The sequence below is a fragment of the Sinocyclocheilus grahami genome, unplaced genomic scaffold (genome assembly GCF_001515645.1).
Source record: "Sinocyclocheilus grahami isolate Dianchi unplaced genomic scaffold, SAMN03320097.WGS_v1.1 scaffold1342.1, whole genome shotgun sequence".
Taxonomy (NCBI): domain Eukaryota; kingdom Metazoa; phylum Chordata; class Actinopteri; order Cypriniformes; family Cyprinidae; genus Sinocyclocheilus; species Sinocyclocheilus grahami.
In genome coordinates this window covers 192,541-213,651 of record NW_015506521.1, presented here as the reverse complement: position 1 = coordinate 213,651, position 21,111 = coordinate 192,541, and the positions used below count along the sequence as shown (strand labels likewise).

The following is a 21,111-nucleotide window of genomic DNA, read 5'->3' as shown; positions in this document are numbered from 1 at the left end:
TATTATTTAATTGACAGCACAAATTAATATAAGTTTAAAATATAACATTGAAAGAAGCAATGTAAATATATTGCATTTAACATATGAGAATATTTTTTAAATTATAATAAAAATAATGCCACAATATAAAAAAAAAAGTCATAATGGTCCTAAAAACTGCATACACACACATATTCTAAAATAGATATATATATATATATATATATTGTGAGTGTGTATTTGTGTACATAAAAAATCATCCTGTTAAAACCAGTTTTAGTACTGCACTGAGATGTTTCTTCACACTGCAGATTTAAAAAGTGAGCGCAATTTCTTCTGTCTGTACTGTTTTAATGAATATTTTGAATTTTTTCTATCACATGACACTTTGGTCCAACAATATTTACATTTAACCAAAACCACATTGTGTATAAATATTGAAAATTGTACTGCTTCATTGGACACCTGTGGAAATCACTTAAAATGCCCTGTTGATAAACCAACACATGCCTGTTAACCCTTCACTGTTCCTACATCAGCATGCATTGACAAAAAATGACAACATGTATCACGTTAGCACCAATTTCAAACAACTATGACAGTACAAAACCGATATTCAGGCTTTTTCTTTTTTGTAAAAAAAAAGGGAATGACTGACAAATGAATAACCAGCCAAACAAGTTTAAATAAGACTATTTCCAAACAAATACAAACAGAATCAAATGAAGTTCATGACCAAGAGCACTTACTCTTAGCTCTGATGCTGATATAACACATTATTTAAAAGGCATCTGACTATTTACAAATTAAGCATACAAATAAAATGAATGAAATAATATACATGAAGCCTGACGGCTGGCCTGGTGGGCGATGGAGGTTTTATGCTGTGTGTGGTCACGACACACTGTGGGCGCTGTTCTCCGGCTCCGGTGTGTCACCTCTCCTCTCACTGGACGGGGAAGTGTAGAGGAAGTTACAGCACACATACAGAGGAAAAGACAAGAGCCGGCTGTCCAGATTCATCACCACGTATTCCTGCGTACATATAACACAATGAAGCTGTTCAGTCAAGCCAAGCCTTAAAGTAACTGGAAATATACTGGTTTTATATTTAACATTACGACAGAATACCTGGTCCTTTTCAAGAGTAACAAGCTGGTAGCCAGTTGACCGGCTGCAAACCACTTTTCCACTGTTATCAAATGAAGCAAGACGCAATCTGAAAAAAAAAACATTATTATCCAACTTATTAAATATGAAATTAAATCATAATGACTATATTAAATATATATGTAATATATTTATCAACATTATTTAATATACATTTTATTTAAGGCAAATCACTACAGGGAAAACTATTGTTTTTTTTCATGCATTGGTCAATTTTGAGATTTTGGGCTATTTTTTGCTTTCATAACATCAGGCTAGCAGAACGAAAACATACAAAATACACATTTGTTTATTTTATTCCATTGTATCCATTTGCAACTGAAGGTTTTAATTACAATACATATCTTTAAAGACCGTTTATATTCTGAAGTTGATTTTTTTACAGAGTTCATTCTGTAAATAATTTGTCTAGTTTTATAGAAAATGTTTAATTATCGATTTTTTCCCCAAAAAAATATGGTGAAAAATGATCTTTTACTGGCTGTTGACTGGACTTTCTGATTTATGAAGTGATTAAAATATACCAAAATCCCAGCTGTAAAAATCCTTCAACTTTAATATGTTAAAGGAGAAAGAAATGTATGCAATTTAGTGCATTTTAATTAGAGAATGCTTATTTTGCATATTTAAACGTAACAGTTCAACTATGGTGATATCTGTTAATTAAATATTTGAATTATAAAGTAATTATTAAACTCATATACAAACATAAATTGATATATGTTGTGCTTATATACTTTCATTACTAAGAAACACATATGTCCAATATATGTACAAGAAAATCTTATTATTATGATTGATAGTTTAGGCAGACTGTATGACATAAAATATGTTATATTACTCATTCCTCCATGATATAATATAATATAATATAAGAAATAATCCGAGGTGTACGGCTCACCGGTATGCAAGGTGGCGTCGTGGCTGTAAACTGACAGCGCCTCCACATGGCTGACTGAGGGTGTTTCTCTTAAAGATGATGAAACGATTTGTATAGGTCACCAGCAGGTCAAAGCCATAATTGACGTAAGAAGCATTTCAAGGTCCTGGAGTGGCCTAGCCAGTCTTCAGATCTCAACCCCATAGAAAATCTTTGGAGGGAGTTGAAAATCCGTGTTGCCCAGTGACAGCCCCAAAACATTACTGCTCTAGAGGAGATCTGCATGGAGGAATGGGCCAAAACACCAGCAACAGTGTGTGAAAAGACTTACAGAAAACGTTTGACCTCTGTCATTGCCAACAAAGGGTATATAACAAAGTATTGAGATGAAATTTTGTTATTGACCAAATACTTATTTTCCACCATAATTTGCAAATAAATTCTTTAAAAATCCTACAATGTGATTTTCTGGATTTTTTTTTCTCATTTTGTCTCTCATAGTTGAGGTATACCTATGATGAAAATTACAGGCCTCTCTCATCTTTTTAACTGGGAGAACTTGCACAATTGGTGGCTGACTAAATACTTTTTTTCCCCACTGTGTATATATATATATTCCATTCTAAACCAAAACATGCAGCAAATGATACAATATATTTAATAGCAGGAGTCCAACTCACATCTCCATCTTTGGTCAGTTTTCGGCCACAGCGCATGCTGTTCAGCTCAAACTCCTCTTTATTGGCCTCTTGTGGTCTGTAACAATCATATTCACTTATTTGCAACTCAAACCCCATTTAATGTTTAGCAGTGACGATGTTTGGGCCGTTCTCTCACCCGTTATCGTTATCATGTTCTGTCCTCAGCATAGCAAACCACTGCTGTTTGTACACGGCGCTCAGCCACTCTGATAAAGACACAAGAGGAAGTGGAGTTCATATCCGCCCCACTAATCTCAGCCTCAGGTAACAATGGACCATCTGAGGACTATCTGATGCATACCGCACACAAAACCAGCAAAACTGGTCTCAGAAATCTTTAATCTGACCAGCTTCGTGTCATTTCTGGGAGGAAAGTCTCACCAGGAGGTAGGATGTTGTCCCGTTCCAGCAAGCGGGCCGAGGCCAGGTCATTGATGATGTACTGCAGGCGGATGTGTCTGAAAACGGGGACGAAGGGCATCCCGTCATCTGTGTTCAGAAACGGCTCCTCTTCTCCAGCCTCTGTGTATGAGTGTGGCAGTTAGGGGAAGGTTATATAAATGCACTTATGTAGTTCTATGCATGGAACGTACCACTTCTTCTTTTACACAGCCAGGCGTCTGCATCGAGCAGAAGTTGTTTGATAGGCCCATCCCAGGATGGATTAAGCTGCAAGAACATCCACTGAAAAAGAGTCAAATATATACAGCAGTGATGTAGTTTCAGTGCACCACTAAACACCAGCTTTAACCCTGTAAAGCAGGACATATGAAATAACATTAAAAAAAAAAATCAAATTTTTTGACACTCAACTATTAGAATGCAATTAAAATGTTATGCAACTTTATACTGTTTTCGCATCATATTTGATACACCAGGTATTTATAGTAACTGATCACAACAAAAGTGTATTTGTCATCGTATTTATAATCTTTGAAACACTTTTCTTTTTTTATTGTTCATAAAAGAACCTTTAAATTGACATCAATATTTCAAAACCTTTTCAATGCCAACAAAAAAATATCAGGTTACAAATAAAATAAAAAGTATGTTAGTAGTATAGTAGAGGATGTGTAATAAATATATTAATATATAAATAATATTATGATTAATAATAAAAAAGGGTAGTAAAAACACTGTTAGTTAAAATCATTATATAATAACATAAAAATATAAAATCAATATAAAATATAAAAACACGTACGAAATCAGTTCCTACTGTGTGTATGTGTGTACATCCATATATAGGCCTATATTTGTTTTTCATTTAAAGTTAAAATGTAAAATATGTAAAAATAATAATTTTAATTGAAATAAAACTTCATTTTATTTAATATGATTCAAATTTGAATCATATAATAAATTATTAGTTGATAATTAAATATTGATCATTTTGGCTGAGGTGGGCATAATACATCACAAAATGCATTACAAAGAAATAAATAGACTTCAAATGCATGCTGTATGATATTTATTACTTTTTTAATACAATTTTTCTATAATGCATGAACTGTTAAGTAAGCATAAGTTGCATAATTCCACTAAATATTAATTTTAAAATATAACTAACAATATAGAATGCATTCTTGTTCCTTTATCAAAATAAATATATAAATAAATATTTAATTTATTATATTTTATATCAGACAATAATAATAAAGTACTATATGTTTTGCCTGTAATATCATGAAATGCTATGATGATATATGACGGCATCTACCTTTTTCAGTGCCGTGTAGACGTCCATTTCCACTTGCATTACGAACAGATCAGAGGACTGAATGAGCTGTTCCATAATTTCCACCCTACACACACACACACATATTAAAACAGACCCAATATTTACTAGCACTAAAACCTTCAGATGAGGTCAGACACAGATGCACATAGTAAGGCTGTACCCGAGCTCCTTCATTAGGTCCACGTTCTGATGCGTCATGAGGTTATTGAGGAGCCACTCTAAACACCTGCAAAGCACAGAGAACATGCGACACGTTTCTTATGTCACACGTGTGTTAGAGAATAATCAGAAAGGAAATCAGACAAGACTACTGACTTCTTCATGACGGAGTCCAAGCCGTACATGGTGGCCGCGTTATAATAGCTGCACACAGTCTTCACATTCACGTTCTCCTTCATGGTCTCTCCACACTGCTGGATCAGTCCATCCTGGGAAAGACAAACGGCAAATCATTAAGGAAGAGAACCTGCAGAGGTGATTACAACTCGATTTTTATATTTTCAACAAAAATTACTATACTTTTTTTTTTTTTAAGTTTTCTTTACAAAGACAATTATACCTACACTACCGTTCAAACATTTGGGGTTGGTACGTTTTTTTCCTTTTTTGATCAAGAACAGTAAAATAGTAATATAATGAAATATTATTACAATTTAAAATAACAGTTTTCTATTTGGATATATTTTAAAATGTATTCCTGTGATCAAAGCTGAATTTTCAGCATCATTACTCCAGTCTTCAGTGTCACATGATCCTTCAGAAATCATTCTGATATGCTGCTCAAGAAACATTTCTTTATTCAGGATTCTTTGATCAATTATAAATTCTAGCATTATAAATGACTTTACTGTCACTTTTCCATTTAATGTATTCCTCGCTGAAAAAAAATTATTGATTTCTGTCAACAACAAAAAAAACTCCTGACCCCAAACTTTTGCATAGTAGTACACATACCTAAAATAATACCTAGAAATTAAACAGTTATTATAATCAACAGGTAATGAGGGCAAAATATTATAGATTTATAATGTGCAACTCCACTTGTACTGATTTGACTATGACTATCAAAAATAATTCTGGCAATTTATAGCCGGTTAGATTACATTTTATGAAGCTAACAAGATGACAAGATGAATTCACAACCAATGTTTTGGTTTGCAATCCATAAAATGAATGCACATGATCATAAAAAGGTATTCTTTATTGTTGGCCAAAAAGGGAAAAGGAAATGAAGTTGCATTATAAAGTAATTGTACGTCTTTATGGAATCAGATTAACACCAATTTTAACACCAAACATACTCACCAACTGAAGCATACAAGCAGCAGCGAGAACATTAACCACTCGACTTGGTTTGATCAACACGTCATCCCTAAAATGAATGCACATGATCATAAAAAGGTATTCTTTATTGTTGGCCAAAAAGGGAAAAGGAAATGAAGTTGCATTATAAAGTAATTGTACGTCTTTATGGAATCAGATAGTAATGATGCTGTTTTTAACACCAAACATACTCACCAACTGAAGCATACAAGCAGCAGCGAGAACATTAACCACTCGACTTGGTTTGATCAACACGTCATCCCTGTAGAGTGACCCAAAAACCACCTGCAGGGCTACAGGAGAAGACAAAAGCATGGTCAGGATATGAACGTTTGGTGTTTACAACACAACAACAACAACTTAAGTGGGTTCATTGCATCAAGGAGGTGTTAAAAACATATTTTCCCAATCCTCACCCTCCATGTCAATATTCTGGTCTGGAATCTCAAGCTCAATAACCATCATGTTAGACTCCTTCCAGGATCCACTGAACATGCTGGAGAAATAGCCAGACTGCAAAATAAAATAAAAAAGAGGGAAAAACTTTAAATCAAAGCAAAAAGAAAGTGTCCTGTCTTCAGTACTCTGTTATTAGGAGGACTGAACAGCTGGAACAACCTGACACAGGTAAATTTTATGCAGGTTCCACTCCTGCCCCAGGGCGCGGATCTGGATGTCACTGTTTTCTCCATTCAGAAACAGTGTCTGGTAGATGTACTTTGAGGTGCTTTTCAACTTCTTTCTGTTCACAGACAAAAAAAACCCCCAAAACATTAGACGCATTTAATAAATACAGCGCTATTAATGTAACAATGCAGGCATCCACTGTCACATTTATATGACTAAAGTTTAAAAGTTTGGAGTCAGTGAGAGTTTTTTTTTTTTTAAAGAATACTTTTACTCAGCAAAGATGCATTAAATTAATCAAAAGTGATACTAAGGATATCTATAAGATCTTTTCAAAGAAAAGAAAAAAAAAAGAAGAAATGTTTCATGAGCAGCAAATCAGCATATTAGACTGATTTCTGAAGGATCATGTGACGCTGAAGACGGGAGTAATGATGCTGAACATTCAGCTTTGCATCACAGGAATAAATTACATTTTAATATATATATCCACATAGAAAACAAATGAAACTTGAATTATATTTCACAATATTACCACTTTTACTAGTGACGCAACAATATATTGCATCACAATACAAAAATGCAATAATATGCACTGCAGAAAGTGGCAACAGCATCAAATACGGTAAACCCAGAAAGTCACATATTTGATTTTCGGTGTTTATTAATTATTCTTAATCAATTAAAAATTAAATATATTATTTAATAAAATACAATATTGACAACTTTTTATTTATATATATATAAAAAACATTTTGAATGATTTTGGCTAAAGTATTGTGAGATCAGTATTGTGTTTGTGCATCAAACTGAGTTGTGGCATTCTCACCTGCGTGGCGTGTCCAGCTGACTGTCCTCTTCCTCGGGCTCGCTGTCACACTCACAGTGCGAGCTGCGTTTCCTCTTCCTGCACTCACAGCTGTGTCTGTTCCCAGCGCACTGCCTCTCCACAGCCTCCTCTGGGCCCCGGGGGGACGACTGGAAGCGGCTCCCGAGTGAACCCATAATTATTCAGCCTACAAAAACACACACTACCCATGTTACCAAACTGGTTAACAGCACTGACATGGCATGACAACTGTACAACCAGTGCATTTATACTGGGTGCCACCTGCAGAAAGTCTAAAAATAGTACAACTTGAACACTGTATGAAGTCAGGTGACAGGCTCATTTTCCAGTGCTTAATTTGCATAATCTAAAGTGAATTTGCCTAAATGATTGTCACTGCACATTCCACTGGTTCCAATTAAGAAGCTTCAGGCTGATGGTTTAGCACAGAATCAGCGATGTTGTGTTGTGAACTTGTGAAGTGACTGGCTTACAAGCATTTATTGATGTCGAGGTGTCAGTATCACCGTTATACTATCTTAACATCATGAACTTTTATGTCTGCATACGCTGTCGTTTTTATGATACACAACAGAAGTAAACAATCTCGCCTCTTGTAAACACTCACCCCAAGCTTCTGCCTCTCAAGATACTGGACACACCCTGGAATCTGCTCATCAACCGCTGTGCAAGCGCATCCTCAGGCGTATAACGAACGCATATATACGTATTTAATGACCGCACATCGAAATCGGCTGTATGAATGTATAACAAATGAATCCGCAGTTTGAAACAAATGCAGACTGGTAAATAGCAAACAGGAGGTCTGCGTCTCTCCTCCACGCCACGGCTGTCTGTGGTGTTCGCCGGGTGCTGCTGCCACCTAGCGTCGCGGAGATGCAACAAGCCAAACATAAATACATAAATAAATTCAACGTTTTCATAACAGACGTTTTATTGTTGCTTTATGTCTATCAGTTCTGAGTAGTTCATTATTATGAAATTAAACAAATGTAACAATTAGAGAACGTTATTTGCATAGATATGCATATACATATACATATATAAATAAATAATCGATCATTAGGGAACGTATACGTTATTTTAGGTTCTTTTAGAAAAACACCCTGCAACGTTCTCGGAAGGTTATTTTATTACAAACATATTAAACCTAAAAACAAGGTTCCTAGAATTCTACTGCTTGGTAAAAAAAAAATAACCAAACGGGAACCAAATGCTAACATTAGGGGAACGTCTTGTGTTTGAAAGTTAACTGCATAACATAAATGGCTTTGGTGTTCAGCTGAGATATTTTCATTCACTCTAAAATAGAAATGAAAAAATGTTGCAAGTCGCAACCCCAAATCGAACCACAGCCACTCGTTGACGACGCGCTCAGCTTTGACCACTAGAGGCGCTGCTCGTTTCCAGCGCGCCTTTGCTGGGCGGGGCTTAGGGCGGAAGCAGCCAATGAGCGTCCAGAGATCGCCGCAGTCCCCTAGCTGTGCGTCTGTTTGACACCGACACGTACCTCGCGCTCACGCGTGGAAGTCTACCGATGTGTCGGGTGTGAAAGTATTTCGGTCGGTTTAAGACTGACAAGCATTTTGTAACCTTTAGCGCACACTGGTTTCAAAACCTGCAACATGGAGCCAGGAGCGAGAGACGCGCCAGCAGGTAAATACTGTACTACAGTAAAAGTGGCCTAAAGAGATGGTATGGATGTAATACTACCGACCGACGGTGCATACTTGGACATTAGCTTTAGCGTGCATTTGATTATTTAAGGTTTACACATCGTTTGATTAATTAAGTGTATTGATAGTTAAATGTAATTAGATGTTATTTGATTTGTTTAGGTTGCGTCGAAAACAATGCACTTATTGTTTTGTAGTATACTATGAAGTGTACTAATAAGAAAATGTGTTGCCCAGAGGTGCTTATTTACATAGCTCAAGAGACATTATGGCGTTCTCAGTTTAGTTTTATTCAGGTCTCAGATGTGTCTCCTAAAATTCATTCAGCTTAGAAAATAGGCACGAATGTTAAAGGGGTCATTTGATGCGATTTCATTGTTCCTTTCTCTTTGGAGTGTTACAAGCTCTTGGTGCACAAAGAAGATCTGTAAAGTTGCAAAGACTAAAGTCTCAAATCCAAAGAGATATTCTTTATAAAAGTTCAGAGTCAGCCACACCTACCTAAAACGGCTCGTTCTAACACGCCCCCACATATCTACATCACTATGTGGGAAGATTTGCATAACGCCGCCCAAACGTTCACGCTAAGAAAGAAGGCGTAACTTTTATTCTCGCTGTAGTATTGTTGCTGCCGCCATGTCGTGAAGACACTGTGTGCTTCGTTGTGAAAGCGAAACTACTTTGTTTGGTCTTCCAAAAGAGGACGATATCCGCTTCGTCATGTCTAGAGCTGATCCGTGCTGGTCGCTGAGGAAATACATCAACATTGTGCTGTGGATCGCCGGATCGGCTTTCACCGTGGACGAAGCGAAGTCCAGCCCGGGGTCGTCACATGGGGTTGCCGCAAGCCTCCTTCATCGAATCTGCCGGCCGCGCCGTTCTCAAGCCCACTGCCTCTGCTCACTGTAGGCCGCCGTGTGTGATGCTGTGTTTCGTTGTGAAAGCGAAACTACTTTGTTTGGCCGTTTTTTCAAAAAATAGACACGACTAGAAATCAGTGGTTAAGTTGTATTTACAACACTGTGATAAAGCGAGTTTTTTTGGGCAGTGTAGAGTAGCGCTTGTTGTTTGTCATTTCTCCGATCCCAAATGCAGACATGGTTTATGTCTATGCGGCGCGATGCAACGCGTAAAAACTCAGTATAAGTCATTATAATCCATAATTATGTCCCCACTGGATGCAACGAATGCCTCGTTTATAATGGGTTTTACTGGTTTTGAATCGTCGCTCCGGCTGGACAGGGCATCATCACAATGTTGTAAGGGATGTAACATTTCCGTCATACGCTTGAGGTATTCGGCCAATCACAACACACTGGATAGCTGGCCAATCAGAGCACACCTCGCTTTTCAGACCGATGAGCTTTGTAAAAATCGACGCGTTTCAGAAAGGCGGGGCATAGAGGAGAAACAATAATGTACAGTATGTGGAAAATAATGTGTTTTTTTACCTTAAACCGCATAAACACATTTCATTACACCAAATACACAAAATAATGTTCTTTTTAGCAACATCATATGACCCCTTTAGAAGTTTAAAGCTGTAAAATTAATTACAATTATTTGATCTAAAAGAACATAAGAAATATTTTAGAATTATTTGAGTTCATATTGAAATCTCTGCCATTGAAAGCTTTGGTAAACTTGAGCAGAATGTGAAACTCTAGAGATGAGATGTTCTTTTTTTCCCGCAGGATAAAATCGGATATACTGGAGACTTATTGCTCTCAGTTTAATCTCATTGCTGTCCAGGAGAAACAATGGAGATATTAATGAGATTCCATTTCTCACTTCCACAGGTGCTCCATACGTTGAACCATCCAAAGTGAAGAAAAAGAGCAGTAATGAGAACAAACAGGCAACCTTGGCCCCGTCGGAGCAGACCAGCACCGTGAAGCGTCTCTTTGGCTTTGAGAAGGAAGACATCTCCTCATGGCATCGGCTGGTGTGTCTCCTCAATCGCCCCACTGACCCGGCCTCATTGGGCATTTTCCGTTTCTTATTCGGTGAGTACTCATGCATGGCATCCATAATTCTGAATTGTGGTTTGGGTGTTAATGTGTGCTGTGTTTTTTCAGGCATGCTGATGGCGCTGGACATCACCCAGGAGCGAGGCCTGAGTCATCTGGACTACAAGTATTTAGATGGGGCACCTGTGTGCCGCTTCCCCCTCTTCAACTTCCTGAAGCCTCTTCCCATGGACTGGATGTTTTTTGTGTATTTTGTGATGTTCCTTGGTGAGCTCCTCGAAAAAGTCTATATGAAATACAACAGTGATTGCCCATTTATTCCTATATGGCCTTGTTTCTGGAAGTATTTTTCATATTCATGTTCTCTATAGGCATTTCTAAAAATGTTAACTTTTTAACTTTGAACCAAAAAACATCCAGCTCTGAGATAAATCACTTGAATTTATTTTATGAGGAAACCAATCATCACAAAGCAAATGGCAGAATCAAAGCAATGATACAATGTAAAAAGTCTTTTTTTTATAATTAAAAAATAATATTATATATAGATTTAATTTACTGTATATTGTTATTTATATTCAGGGGTGCACATAAGTGGTACGCAGGTCCAAAATAAGAAATGTAAATATGTTCAGATCGCTTATGAGCGTACCGACATTGTTGACAGCTGTTAATGCTGTAAAACTGTAGTACTGTATAAGATTTCCACTCAAACCGAAAGCATAAATGTAGGCAGTGCGCTGCCGGTTTCAGAGCAAAATGCAAACTGACATTTCATTCAGCGAATATATTTACTTGCCGGCAACCAGCCAAAATATTTGCTGATTTTAGGTTTGAAAATGATAAAAAAAATATATATATTTTAAAAATAATTTAACATTAGCATTGTATTTTAATTGTATTATAAAATAACTGTATTTTATTTTATACTCCATTTATTTTTAAATATAATAGTATTATCACACTGATTATTTTGTTTCATATTTTATTTATTATATTTAAATACAAAATAAATAAATGCAATAATGCTATTATCACTCTTAATAATTATTTTAATTTTATAGTTATATTTAATGAGTCACACTATGTGCAGTGTGAGTACCAAACCAAATCCACCAGACCGAAAAACGTATGTGCACCCCTGTTTTTATTATTATATAATGATATATATTATTACAAATTTTTAATTGATAAAAATATTTTATGGAGATATTCACAATATATTGGTTAGTTGGTTGTTGGTTGTATATTGGTTATACTGTTAGCTGATATTTAATTTTAAATGTCTCTATTTTTATAACTAGATAATTTTTTTCATCATTTTACACTTACAGTTGATCATTAAAAAACATCAAGAAAGTAAACTTAAAACCATGTTAAATGAAATCGATAGCTAGCGTCAAAATATGTCCATATTCTGTACAATAATTTTTTTGATGCATAACTTCACTTAATGCATTTAAAATAATTTATTTTAGTTTTTAGTATTTTATTTTGTATTTATTTTGACGAAATTGAATACTATTTTAATATTGCCCATTTATCAGTTATCAGCCATCACATAAAAATAATTATCAGCTTATTGGTATCGGCCAGAATGGAGAAAATTAGTTGGGAATTTTTACTTTTCAGAACCCAGTTGCGTCAATCTACAGTAAGCATATGTTTGTCTGCTTAAAGAAGTACTGCGTTCACAAGACTGATTATCCACTTGTGTGTGTTTTGCAGGTGCTGTTGGTATCATGCTCGGCTGTTTTTATCGCCTTGCCTGTCTGATGTTTATATCCACCTACTGGTACGTTTTCTTCCTGGACAAAACAACCTGGAACAATCACTCTTATCTGTACGGACTCATCGGCTTCCAGCTCACGCTCATGGACGCCAACAGATACTGGTAAAGATAGAGTATTTGGACGCTCACACTTTAAAAATATGCATTACACAACAAAACATCAATCCAAATAGCACAAGTGCACTTCACAGGAAAAACATTGTCTTAATGCAGGTCATTAGATGGACTGCGAAACCCCAGGAAGAGGAACGCCCATGTACCGCTGTGGAACTACACTATGCTGAGAACTCAGGTGAATCTCGATTTAGCCAGAAATATCAACCCTGTGTTGTAGGAGATTATCTACATTGAGAAAATTATGATTAGATATACTGAATGCGCATTGCCTTTGACAGATTTTCATAGTGTACTTCATCGCTGGAGTCAAGAAACTAGATGCTGATTGGGTGGAAGGATACTCAATGAAATACTTGGCGCACCATTGGTTATTTGAACCTTTCAAGTGAGTATATTAGCCTCCAACAATATCTGCCCTTGTGTATCAAGTTGTTTTTATGGATCAGCATCATGTTTATCCTTCGCTCTGTTTCAGACTGATCTTGCCTGTTGAATTGATCAATCTGATGGTGGTCCACGGTGGAGGTCTGATCTTAGACCTCACGGCTGGCTATCTGCTCTTCTTTGATGCCACACGTCCTGTCGCCTTCTTCTTTGTCAGCTATTTCCACTGCATGAATTCCCAGCTCTTTAGCATTGGTAAAAATGACTCAAAAAAACTAGTTCGCCCAAAAGATTTGCAATTATGAAGACGTCATTATATTTATTTTTATCCTCAGGAATGTTTTCGTACACCATGTTGGCCACTAGCCCTCTCTTCTGCTACCCTGACTGGCCCAGATGCTTTTTCGGCCGTTTCCCAGAGTTCCTCCAGCCCATACTGCCCTTCATCTCTCCTCCCCCGATTCCCAGCTCCTCCTGCGTCTACCCAAAACCACCCAGTGGGTCTGGAGAACAACAAGAAGAGGTTCACGCTGCTCCCAAACCTACCACACCGAGCTTCAAGCACAAGTTTAGAGCCATTTTCACCATCCTTTACATCACGGAGCAGTTCTTCTTGCCGTACTCGCACTTCATCACGCAGGTGATTTAAAACTACGCTACTCTGTTTGAGTGCAGTTTGATTTAGAACCTTCAGTCGATCAGAGGATACAGCGCTTTCACAATCAATGTAAACACAGACAGACAAAGCAAATATCTGCACAAACCTTTGGAAGAGGGATCACAGGCCTTGCTGGGAAGAGATTATACACTATGGGTAGAGATTTGAAGAAAGTGATCAGTCTAAGAAATAAACGCAGGCATGCAACTCATCCTGCTCTGTTTGTGCTAAAAACATGAATACCTCTGATTGTGAACCTTGTTACAATTGCCATTACATTTTTATTTAACAAGGAGACTTATGATTAGCACATGGTATACAATGACACTGATGAAAAAATTAAATTAATTCAATTAAAGTTAAATTAATAGTAATAATTAAATAATGATAATATTAATAATAATAAAAATATGTATTATTATTATAGTATTTAACTTGATAATTTGTGACCCTGGAGCACAAAAGCAGTCTTAAGTCGCTGGGGTATATTTGTAGCAATAGCCAAAAATACATTGAATGGGTCAATTTTTGATTTTTCTTTTATGCCAAAAATCATTAGGATATTAAATAAAGATCATGTTCCATGAAGATATTTTGTAAATTTCCTACTGTAAATATATTAAAACTTAATTTTTGATTAGTAATATGCATGGCTAAGAACTTCATTTGGAAACTTTAAAGGCGATTTTCTCAATATTTAGATTTTTTTGCACCCTCAGATTCCAGATGTTCAAATAGTTGTATCTCGACCAAATATTGTCCTATCCTAACAAACCATACATCAATGGAAAGCGTATTTATTCAGCTTTCAGATGTTCTATGAATCTCATTTTCGAAAAATTTACCCTTATGACTGGTTTTGTGGTCCAGGGTCACATTTTACTTTTATAATTCATACATTTTAACGTTATTAATATTAATATTTTTTTATTCATTATTTAACTTAATAATAATTAAATGTAACGTTTATTTTATTTATTATCATTATTATTTAATTATTAATTGTTATTTAATAATGCATTTTAACAATGTAACATTTTATTATTATCATTATTATTATGCAAAATATAAGAATTTCAAATGTGAACAATGTAATCTCTTGGCTATACAGGGCTATAATAACTGGACAAATGGACTGTATGGCTACTCATGGGACATGATGGTTCACTCTCGCTCACATCAGCATGTCAAGATCACTTACACAGACGGCGTAACGGGGGATGTTGGATATCTGAACCCTGGAGTGAGTCGCTTGATAAACAGAAGTCAGTTTTATAGGAACGTTCCAGGTTAAATACAGGTTAAGCTCTATTGGTAATCATTTTGACACATACCTAAGTTTATGGAAGATTTTTTTGTGTGTGAATTTATAAATTTTTCATTAACTTGCAATAGAAGTATATGGAGAAAAATTTATTTTTCATGATAATCAACAGTGTGTTACAGATACCGTCAATGGAGCTTAACTTGTTTTTGGCCCACAATATTTCTTATTTTAGCACTACACCAACTGGAAGTAATTGAAATGGTACCACAACATTATAATGCTCTTTTATACTGTATATGCTTACCTTCTTATTTCAACATGCAGGTTTTCACTCAGAGCCGGAGATGGAAAGACCATGGAGACATGTTGAAGCAATACGCTACCTGCCTCAGTGAAAATCTGCCACGGTTCAATATCTCAGACCCAGAGATCTACTTTGACATTTGGGTGTCCATTAATGACCGCTTCCAACAGAGGTTAATAATGCTTACTCTGTGTTCAGTTGACACTGCTAGATGATGCAAAATGATAGTCCAAGGCTTCTGACATCAAAGTTGGCTCTCCTTCTGTCCTGTAGGATATTTGACCCACGTGTTGATATCGTAAAAGCCGGTTGGTCACCATTCCGGCCCAATTCATGGCTCATGCCGCTGCTCGTTGACCTCTCACCGTGGAGGACTAAATTTGAGGAGATTGAAGGGTCTTTAGACAACCAGACTGAGGTGGTCTTCATCGCTGACTTCCCAGGTCTGTGTGTTTTTTTTTTTTACTAGAATATCTTAGCTTATTTACCCACACAGATGCCCAGTTATTATTTATGTTGTGACAACCACAGGCCTTTATCTTGAAAACTATGTGAGTGAGGATCTTGGGAACACAAGCGTTCAAGTCCTGGTGGGTCAGGTGAATGTTGAAATGGTGGATGAGAAGAAGAACTACAGTTTACAACCTGGAGAAAATATGTATAATTATTATAGTATTTAACTTGATCATTTGTGACCCTGGAGCACAAAAGCAGTCTTAAGTCGCTGGGGTATATTTGTAGCAATAGCCAAAAATACATTGAATGGGTCAATTTTTGATTTTTCTTTTATGCCAAAAATCATTAGGATATTAAATAAAGATCATGTTCCATGAAGATATTTTGTAAATTTCCTACTGTAAATATATTAAAACTTAATTTTTGATTAGTAATATGCATGGCTAAGAACTTCATTTGGAAACTTTAAAGGCGATTTTCTCAATATTTAGATTTTTTTGCACCCTCAGATTCCAGATGTTCAAATAGTTGTATCTCGACCAAATATTGTCCTATCCTAACAAACCATACATCAATGGAAAGCGTATTTATTCAGCTTTCAGATGTTCTATGAATCTCATTTTCGAAAAATTTACCCTTATGACTGGTTTTGTGGTCCAGGGTCACATTTTACTTTTATAATTCATACATTTTAACGTTATTAATATTAATATTTTTTTATTCATTATTTAACTTAATAATAATTAAATGTAACGTTTATTTTATTTATTATCATTATTATTTAATTATTAATTGTTATTTAATAATGCATTTTAACAATGTAACATTTTATTATTATCATTATTATTATGCAAAATATAAGAATTTCAAATGTGAACAATGTAATCTCTTGGCTATACAGGGCTATAATAACTGGACAAATGGACTGTATGGCTACTCATGGGACATGATGGTTCACTCTCGCTCACATCAGCATGTCAAGATCACTTACACAGACGGCGTAACGGGGGATGTTGGATATCTGAACCCTGGAGTGAGTCGCTTGATAAACAGAAGTCAGTTTTATAGGAACGTTCCAGGTTAAATACAGGTTAAGCTCTATTGGTAATCATTTTGACACATACCTAAGTTTATGGAAGATTTTTTTGTGTGTGAATTTATAAATTTTTCATTAACTTGCAATAGAAGTATATGGAGAAAAATTTATTTTTCATGATAATCAACAGTGTGTTACAGATACCGTCAATGGAGCTTAACTTGTTTTTGGCCCACAATATTTCTTATTTTAGCACTACACCAACTGGAAGTAATTGAAATGGTACCACAACATTATAATGCTCTTTTATACTGTATATGCTTACCTTCTTATTTCAACATGCAGGTTTTCACTCAGAGCCGGAGATGGAAAGACCATGGAGACATGTTGAAGCAATACGCTACCTGCCTCAGTGAAAATCTGCCACGGTTCAATATCTCAGACCCAGAGATCTACTTTGACATTTGGGTGTCCATTAATGACCGCTTCCAACAGAGGTTAATAATGCTTACTCTGTGTTCAGTTGACACTGCTAGATGATGCAAAATGATAGTCCAAGGCTTCTGACATCAAAGTTGGCTCTCCTTCTGTCCTGTAGGATATTTGACCCACGTGTTGATATCGTAAAAGCCGGTTGGTCACCATTCCGGCCCAATTCATGGCTCATGCCGCTGCTCGTTGACCTCTCACCGTGGAGGACTAAATTTGAGGAGATTGAAGGGTCTTTAGACAACCAGACTGAGGTGGTCTTCATCGCTGACTTCCCAGGTCTGTGTGTTTTTTTTTTTTACTAGAATATCTTAGCTTATTTACCCACACAGATGCCCAGTTATTATTTATGTTGTGACAACCACAGGCCTTTATCTTGAAAACTATGTGAGTGAGGATCTTGGGAACACAAGCGTTCAAGTCCTGGTGGGTCAGGTGAATGTTGAAATGGTGGATGAGAAGAAGAACTACAGTTTACAACCTGGAGAAAAGATGCAGGTACAATTCTTAGTTCCTCTTTAATGAACTCTGATTCATTCAACTGTAACGTTTTCAATTCTTACTATTATTAATGTTTGTGTCTATGTTCATTTGATGTGCTAAAAGTCATTGTGTATTAAGATTCCAGCTGGTGCGTACCATAAGGTGTACACGGTGTCTGAAGGGCCGTCGTGTTACATGTACATCTATGTAAATACTACTGAGGCAGAGCTTCAGAAGAACTTCACAAAGCTTTCTGAACTTCAGGAGAAAGTGCGCAATGGAACAGGTAACTCAAATTTAATTCAGATTAAGTCAGTGTAAAAACATATGCCACAAAACAAATGGCAACAACATCTTTATTTAAAATATGAACAGAACTTTACTTGTAAATATACAGTACTTGTCTATTTTTAAACTCTCCCTGGCCTTCGTAGTAAAACGTCCGTGAACATCAATGCGAGTAAAAGAAGCTACGTTATTATTTTTTTTTGTGTAGCTCCCCTGAAGAACCGGATGTAACAACTTGTTGCTGTTTCTAGAAACCGAGCCTTTGCCTCCTGAGCTGCAGCCGCTCATCACCGGTCTCGACGACCAGGACTCAGACAACAGCGTGATCGACCCTGTAGTACGACTCTTCCTGAAACGACAGAAGCGTATGCAGGAGGTGAAAAAGCGACGAGAAGCTTCTTTGATCGAAAGGTTCCAGAGATTTTCCTCAAAGAAATACTACTCGATTAAACGAGGGTATGTTAAGGCATTAACTCATATATTATATGCCTACAGTCATGACAGTAGTGAATAGTGTTATTTTGTTTTATCTTTTGAGGTTCCTGATGACAGCCATTGCTTTGCGTAACCTGGCCGTGGGTTTGCCACCGCTAGAGCAACTGACAAGAGAAGTGGCCTACGCCAACATGAAGGAGCCCGAGACCGAGACCAGTCAGGATGAGCATCTTAAAGAGGAGGTGGGCCACGGAGAGCTGTGAGAAAAGACACTGTTACTGAGCTGCTGGAGGATCCTGCAGCAAATCAACAAATGCTTTAGTAGGTCAGTATTTTTGGAGCAAATTTGGAGTTTATGGTTTACAGTTGGGTCATTATTTTATTATTTACTGAAACCCAAAATGAAAATCTGTCGTCTTTTACACACCCTCATGTTGTTCTAAACCCATGTCTGTTAGAGTTTTATACTGTAGTCGTAAAGACTATTTTATGGTACCATTTTCTATTTGTTTGTTTGTTTTTGAGTTCGAAAATGTCCATTTTGTTGAACTTCCTTTGTATGGAAAAGAGCAGCGGGAACATTCTTCAAAATTTCTTCTTTTGTGTTCCACTAATATACAGTTTATACAGTTATACAGGTTTGGAACAACATGAAAGTAAAATGAGTTGGTTTATATTTAGGATTTAGAATTTTTGGGTGAACTATCCCTTTAAATATGAAAGCCTATTTCTCCCACAGAATAGAAATGCATCTGCATATGCATCAGGTCAGGTGTCCAAAAATGCGAGAACAAATTGTGAGATAAAAAGTTACAATTACATTTTGTATATTTTTTTTCTGTGGCAGAAATAAGCTGCTATTTTTTGCTCCCTGGTTACTGAAATTCAATTAATGACACTAAAAATGTACTTGCCTTTTTTTTATTTTTCGAGAGTAGAGTCTAGTATTTGCTAGTTTAAAAACTATTACTGTTATTTTTTCAGTATTAAATCTAGTATTTCAATTTTATTAAACTAAACTTGTTTGGAATGTTTGAAGCATACCGTTTTTTTTTTTTTATAAAACCAAATATAAGCATTTATCTTACAATTCACCCTTTAGTGCTCAAGGTATCCTGCCATGCATTGTCTCATCACAGGATTTATTCATACATTAAATCAAATGCAGTGTCTATAAAATGTGCCAAACATGGACGGGTCCTGAATTGTCCTTAATGCATAAGTTTCATTATGCAAAATGCTGCATTATTAAATGCTGGGTTTTATGCAACATAAACCTTCTCACAGCTTTTATATGCACACTGTGACTGTGAGATTAAGAATGCAAGAAAGCTGTTCCGATGGGATTTGTCTGTATGTGTCAGTTTTTGAATAAACAGTGCAACACTACCCCAATGTGTCATTATAACATGATTGAAAGATGACAAAGTATTTAATTAATGAATGAATTAGATGTTTTATTGCTGTCAGGTTTAAAATGATACTCATTTACAACTGATCTTTTCACCCTTGTTAAAGTGCATGAGAATCCAAAGTGTTAACAATAACACACACATAATGGAATGGCACATTGTCCATATGCAGAATTAAGACATCTAAATGAAAACAATTCTAGAACTGCTTGAAATGGTACATAACAAATCAGCTTTATAACATTTAAACAGGTTAAACTTCTCAAACTGCATTATCTGCTCGACTACTTCCCAACAGTAGTGGAAAAACTGTTACAACTAGTGTTCATGCACTCTTACTACTCAGTGGAGTTTCTAAAAATATTAGACTAACATTAGTCCAGACTAAACTGCATTTTCAAAGACGAGAATCCACTGAAAATGGTTCTTAGCTGCAGGTTAGCGTATTCAGCTTTCAGATGATGTATAAATCTCCATTTCGAAAAATTGATCCTTGTGACTGGTTTTGTGGTCCAGGGTCACATATATTAATATACAAGTAATATTCATTATATACACGCACACACAAGCATACTTGTTATAAAAAAAATTTTGTTTTACTGTAACTTCATGAAGCTTAATGCATTAGGTATTATGAACTATATTTAACATCTATATTAATTTTTATATCTGTGTAACAAAACTATTTTATTCTGTCACTGTCATTCTGTTACACTGTGGAAGCTTCTGTCACGAAAACAAATTCCTTGTATGTGTAAACATACCTGGCAATAAAACTCATTCTGATTCTGATTCTGTAGCAGCACACAATACACCGTCAACTACATTATTCTTTCTGAGCACATACAGTGAAAAAGTACAAACTAGTACAATTGTGCTGATGTTAAGCTGAAAACATGCAGATTATTTCAAAGGAACTACTTGAGAAACAGTGCTTTTTCACAAGTACATGCTGTTGCTCACATTCCAGAATTCCTCTGTGAAATATAAACAGTAATTATATATATATATCAGCACTCCTTTGGAAAGACCCTGGGGCCACTTTAAGAAAACTATTAGTTAATGCATTTAAT

General features: G+C 35.9%; 2 protein-coding genes across 2 annotated transcripts; one reads left to right on the top strand and one right to left on the bottom strand.

The window, feature by feature from the left end:
• Positions 1-235: 235 nt before the first annotated feature.
• On the bottom strand, positions 236-8,123 carry LOC107569405 (germ cell-less protein-like 1). The gene is given in 15 exon segments (XM_016255493.1): positions 236-1,014; positions 1,111-1,198; positions 2,051-2,214; positions 2,695-2,785; positions 2,867-2,936; positions 3,112-3,252; positions 3,324-3,414; positions 4,451-4,535; positions 4,632-4,697; positions 4,787-4,899; positions 5,990-6,087; positions 6,211-6,307; positions 6,413-6,536; positions 7,251-7,437; positions 7,879-8,123. Coding segments are annotated over 14 exon segments (1,545 nt in total). The 5' UTR covers positions 7,427-7,437; positions 7,879-8,123; the 3' UTR covers positions 236-873.
• A 634-nt stretch (positions 8,124-8,757) lies between these two features.
• LOC107569403 (vitamin K-dependent gamma-carboxylase-like) lies at positions 8,758-19,246 on the top strand. The gene is made up of 15 exons (XM_016255492.1): positions 8,758-8,927; positions 10,747-10,953; positions 11,026-11,184; positions 12,646-12,811; positions 12,923-13,001; positions 13,105-13,211; positions 13,302-13,465; positions 13,546-13,850; positions 14,980-15,111; positions 15,460-15,611; positions 15,713-15,882; positions 17,788-17,918; positions 18,042-18,189; positions 18,443-18,647; positions 18,730-19,246. Exons 1-15 carry the CDS (start codon positions 8,897-8,899, stop codon positions 18,887-18,889), a joined length of 2,316 nt encoding a protein of 771 aa, XP_016110978.1. The 5' UTR covers positions 8,758-8,896; the 3' UTR covers positions 18,890-19,246.
• Positions 19,247-21,111: the final 1,865 nt, after the last annotated feature.

Coding starts and splice junctions, on each gene's coding strand:
- LOC107569403 (XM_016255492.1), top strand. CDS start 8,897: ATGGAGCCAGGAGCGAGAGACGCGCCAGCAG. Junction 11,185..12,645: donor GTATTTTGTGATGTTCCTTG/GTGAGCTCCTCG, acceptor TGTGTTTTGCAG/GTGCTGTTGGTATCATGCTC. Junction 18,190..18,442: donor GAAAGTGCGCAATGGAACAG/GTAACTCAAATT, acceptor TGCTGTTTCTAG/AAACCGAGCCTTTGCCTCCT.